The 4,385-nt window shown below is 51.8% G+C and overlaps 1 protein-coding gene across 1 annotated transcript; it reads right to left on the bottom strand.

Moving 5' to 3' along the window:
- Positions 1–288: 288 nt before the first annotated feature.
- Positions 289–2,425, bottom strand: LOC123092972 (protein NRT1/ PTR FAMILY 3.1). Its single transcript, XM_044514846.1, has 3 exons — positions 2,289–2,425; positions 1,405–2,197; positions 289–1,299 (listed from the first exon to the last, which is right to left on the bottom strand). Exons 1-3 carry the CDS (start codon positions 2,371–2,373, stop codon positions 366–368), a joined length of 1,812 nt encoding a protein of 603 aa, XP_044370781.1. The 5' UTR covers positions 2,374–2,425; the 3' UTR covers positions 289–365.
- Positions 2,426–4,385: the final 1,960 nt, after the last annotated feature.

Below are 4,385 nucleotides of genomic sequence, written 5' to 3'. Positions count from 1 at the left end.
GTGTTTTCCGTTTATTTGTTTCATTGTCGAGTACTCGGTGACTTGAACTTATTTCATGTTTAATAAAATGATTGTGTGCATCATGTAATGCACACGGCGGGTACTCTTCTTTTCAAAAATAAAGCATGAACTTAAAAAAGCATCCAAATTTCAGTAAAAATTGTGCACCTCCGAAAAGTGCGATCATAGGCTTTGCACTGCGCAATTTTAGTTGGCTAGGATCTTCAATTTTTTTTAAACAACCGAGTAATTGCAGCAAAAAGATACACTGAATTTCTCCGTTTTTACTCTGTTACATCAATACAAGTTCGGTAGTTCAAAGATACACTGATGTAGTGTTGTTAACTACACCGTTAAAAATGATCCTACCCACAATTTTTCGAAGCTCCAATGCGGCCAGCATCGAGCTCAGTCTCCCGCTCCGCACTCCGACTTTGCCCCTCACCGTCATCTTGCCGCCGTTGCGCCCCGTTCCCCTCCACGTCGAAGGACTTCAGGGTGTAAAAATGGAAGCAGACGATGTAGTACGCAAGATTGAGCGCCATGAGGAAGGTCACGAGCCAGTAGTAGTAATCGAGCCTGCCCCTGTTGATGTTGTCCTGCAGCCACTCCCCTCCGCTTGCGCTCTGCACCACCATGACGAGCAGCGTTCCCAGGTAGTTCCCGAGCGAGCCGGCGACCCAGAACAGCGCCGCCGAGGAGCTGCGCATGCTCTCCGGCGACTGGTCATACAGGAACTCCATGTGCGCCACCGTGGAGAGCGCGTCGCTCACCCCGTGGAGCGCGTACTGCGGCACCAGCCAGAACACGCTGATCGGCACGGTGGCGCCGGGGCTGTCCAGCAGCCCGTGCTCCGCCGCGGCCCTGCGCCGCTTGCCCTCGACGAGCGCCCCCGCGAGGACGCCGAGGACGGAGACCGCCAGCCCGGCGCCCATGCGCTGGAAGTAGGAGATCCCCGACTGCCGGCCGGTGTAGCGGCGCGCGAGCGGGACGAAGACGCGGTCGTAGAGGGAGAGGCTGACGAGCATGGTGAGCGTGGTGAAGATGATCATGCTGGCCGGCGGGATCTCGAACCGCGGCGTGAGGCGGCGGTCCATGGTGCGCGACTGCTGGATGGCGAAGGTGAAGTTGTGCGAGGCGGCGGCGATGAGCGTGATGCTGGCCGCCCACAGGGGCAGCATGCGCACGATGGACTTGAGCTCCTCCACCCGGTGCACCGTCGCCAGCCGCCACAGGTCCGGCTCGGCGCCGGAGTCAACGGCATCGGTCGTCGTCGCTATTGCCGCTCGATCCAAGAACCTTCACGTTGGCGATCAATAAACAAACGAATCACATGAGGAAAAAGACACAATGGTGCACATGGAAGATGGAACCAAGTGTACCAACTCGAGGTTAATTACTTGCCTAAGCTGGTTGGTGTGGAGCAGCCTCCCGTCGGCGGCGATGGGAGCGTCCAGCTCCTTGTTCTGGTACAGCATTCCGGCGTCCTCCGGCACGGCCTCCTTCCTCTTCTTGATCGCCGCGACGATGACCTGAACCAGCCTCACGAAGGGGCTACCCCCGGGCTTCACCCTGACGTAGAGCGGGTAGCCGACCACGAACGACAGCACGGAGACGAACATGGCGATGGCGGGGATGCCGAACCCCCATCCCCACCCGACGTTCTCCTGGATGTACACCACCACCGTCAGCGCCAGCAGCACGGCGAGCCCCATGGTGAAGAAATAGAAGTTGAAGAAGCTCCACTTTTGCTCGCCGCCGGGCCGCCTCCCTCCCACGCCGAACTGGTCCGCGCCGAACGCCACCACGCACGGCCGGATGCCGCCGGACCCGAGCGCGGTGAAGAGCAGCGACAGGTAAAGCACCGCGAGCTGCCCATCGTTCGCGCGCTGGCACGTGGGCGTCGACAGGGCAGCGGCGGCGCACGGCGCGGGGCGGAGGGCAGTGGCGAGCGCGGACACGACGAGGCCGAGCATGCCGAGCTGGTACAGCGTGCCGCCGGCGGCGATGGTCCAGAAGCGGCCGGCGTAGGAGTCGGCGATGATGGCGCCGAAGACCGGGGTGAAGGCGGCCGTCCCCATGAAGTTGGTGAGCAGGTTGGAGGCCTCCACCAGCGGCAGGTGCAGCTGCTGCGTGAGGTAGGTGATCATGTTGGCGTTGAAGCCGGCTGTCGCGAACCTGTCGCAGACCTCGTTCGCTGCATGCGTCGACAGTCAACACCGGCGAGATGCTGCTCTGCAGACAGAAATTTAAGTTGCATGAAAGCAAAGCACGGGGGAATCAATCACCTAGTATGAAGGGCATTGTCTTGAACCCGCCCTGCTTCCTCTTCTTCGGCGATCCATCTTCATCGGCCGGCGCTGCACCTGCCATTGTTGGATGGATTTCACCCTTCTGTACGCAGTCCCTTCTTACTGCTGCAGTGGACTTGATGTGACTAGTGAAGTAGCAGTGTGGGAGTGCTAGCATACATAAAGGCTACTCAGTGAGCTACTGGCAAGTTGCCATAGTGTATATCGGTAGTGAGTGAACTAACCCGTAATTAGCGTGGATCTCACTGGGAACAGCGAGGCATCATCATCAGAGACAAAACAAGCGAACTGTACTGCGCCGAAGACCGGAGCAAGCAGCGAGTTCAGAGGTTAAATCTGCCAACAGATCGTAGATCACAGCTGTTTAATAAAAGACTCGCAGCCAGCAGGTCGGTTGGTCTTCGATCCAAGTTCAGTCGGTTGATTTAATATGAGAGGCAACTCCATTATGAGTGAGCATCGCACATGTAGTTATCGTCTGAGAGGAAACCCATGGAGAGTGGATCTTTAGAACCGTGGAGCATGTGCTTCAGTCTCGGATGCTTCCCATTTCGAAATATATAGCTCCGGGATATGTGCAAATCTGTGAGATTAACTTTTTTTGAAAGGGACTGTGAGATTAAGTGTTGGTTTTGCCGGGGTTGTTATGGTTTTTATAATCCCTTAAGCAAGCAGAATCCTTAGCAATGCCACTCCCTCCCTTCACTTTTGTAAGATGTCTTGGACATTTAAGACAACACCCAAAATAATTCAATTTCAGCTGTCTAAAACGTCCTACAAAAGTGAACAGGGGGAATATGTTGTGTTTCCTTCAGTCCATCTCGAACATTTAACACATCAGTGTTGAATCAAGAACCCATGAGTAATATTATGTTTCCTTTCCTCTCTAAGTAAGGTAAAAAGGAAATCATATCTATACGTCTAGATACATCAATTTTCGAGACAAGTAATTCTGAACGGAGGGAGCACAATATATGGTACCTTAAGAAAATTTGATGCACCGTCCCTTACTGTTTCAGTAGGAAAAAGGCCCTTCATTCCTAAGGACGAACTCTTCGCCTATACCGAAGATCTGGGTCAAAATCGCCTCAAGAGCTCCAACATGGGCCACCCACTAGCACGACCATTAACTCGTACTTCTATACTCCATCCATCCCAAAATAAGTGTCTCAACTTTGTACTAGCTTTAGTACAAATTTATACTAAGCTCAAGACACTTATTTTGGGACGGAGGGAGTATATCTCACAAATATTTTCTTTATAAGGTCTCCAAAATATTCCATCATCAATTTAAATATTGAAAAATATTCATATATTGCAAATTTAAATAAATAATGTACTTTTGTATGAACCATTACCATGAAACGCGCATCCATTATATATAACAGAGATATTCATGAATTTGAAAGGAGTTGTTTGTGCACACGAAAAAAATTTGAACACAAACATAACAGAGAATATTTTTTAATAAATGCAAAAGTGGAAATAAGAACAGAATTGAAAAGAAAAACAAACCAAAAATGCAAAAAAAGCAGAAACTGGAATATAAATCGGCCCATGTAGATTAGAATAAGGTTCACCCTACGCCATCAAGGTTTGGGCCTCTGGCTGATTCTATGCTTCAAGCTGCAGCTCACAAGTCCAGGTGGCCCAGCTGGTACTCGACGTGTTTCAAAAACAAAACTAGTACTCGACGTTTTCTCTTTCTGAACAAGAACTAATGCCAGTGCTCCACGTTGGTGCCTTGGTGGCAGGGTCACCACTACGCCGCAGGCTTGAAGCTGCTCAGTAAATAGGCAATTTTCCGACTTTAGCATGGCATTGACTGAATTAACGACATACTGACTCTGATGTAAGCATGCACGTACTAAGTAAATAGTAGACAAATCTATACATACTGCTATAAACAGAAGCGGGATAAACGTGTTATACTCTCCATTAGGCCAGGCAGAAGCCGCGGCAGCGGTGACAGCAGCAGCGGCATCCTCGGCGGCCTTTGTCGGCCTCGGCCTTCTCGGCGGCGGCACGTTCAGCGTCGGTGGACATGGTGATGACGAAGACGACGCGGACGTA

This window comes from Triticum aestivum, chromosome 1B, assembly GCF_018294505.1.
Source record: "Triticum aestivum cultivar Chinese Spring chromosome 1B, IWGSC CS RefSeq v2.1, whole genome shotgun sequence".
Lineage (NCBI taxonomy): Eukaryota > Viridiplantae > Streptophyta > Magnoliopsida > Poales > Poaceae > Triticum > Triticum aestivum.
This window is presented reverse-complemented; position numbering and strand designations above follow the sequence as displayed.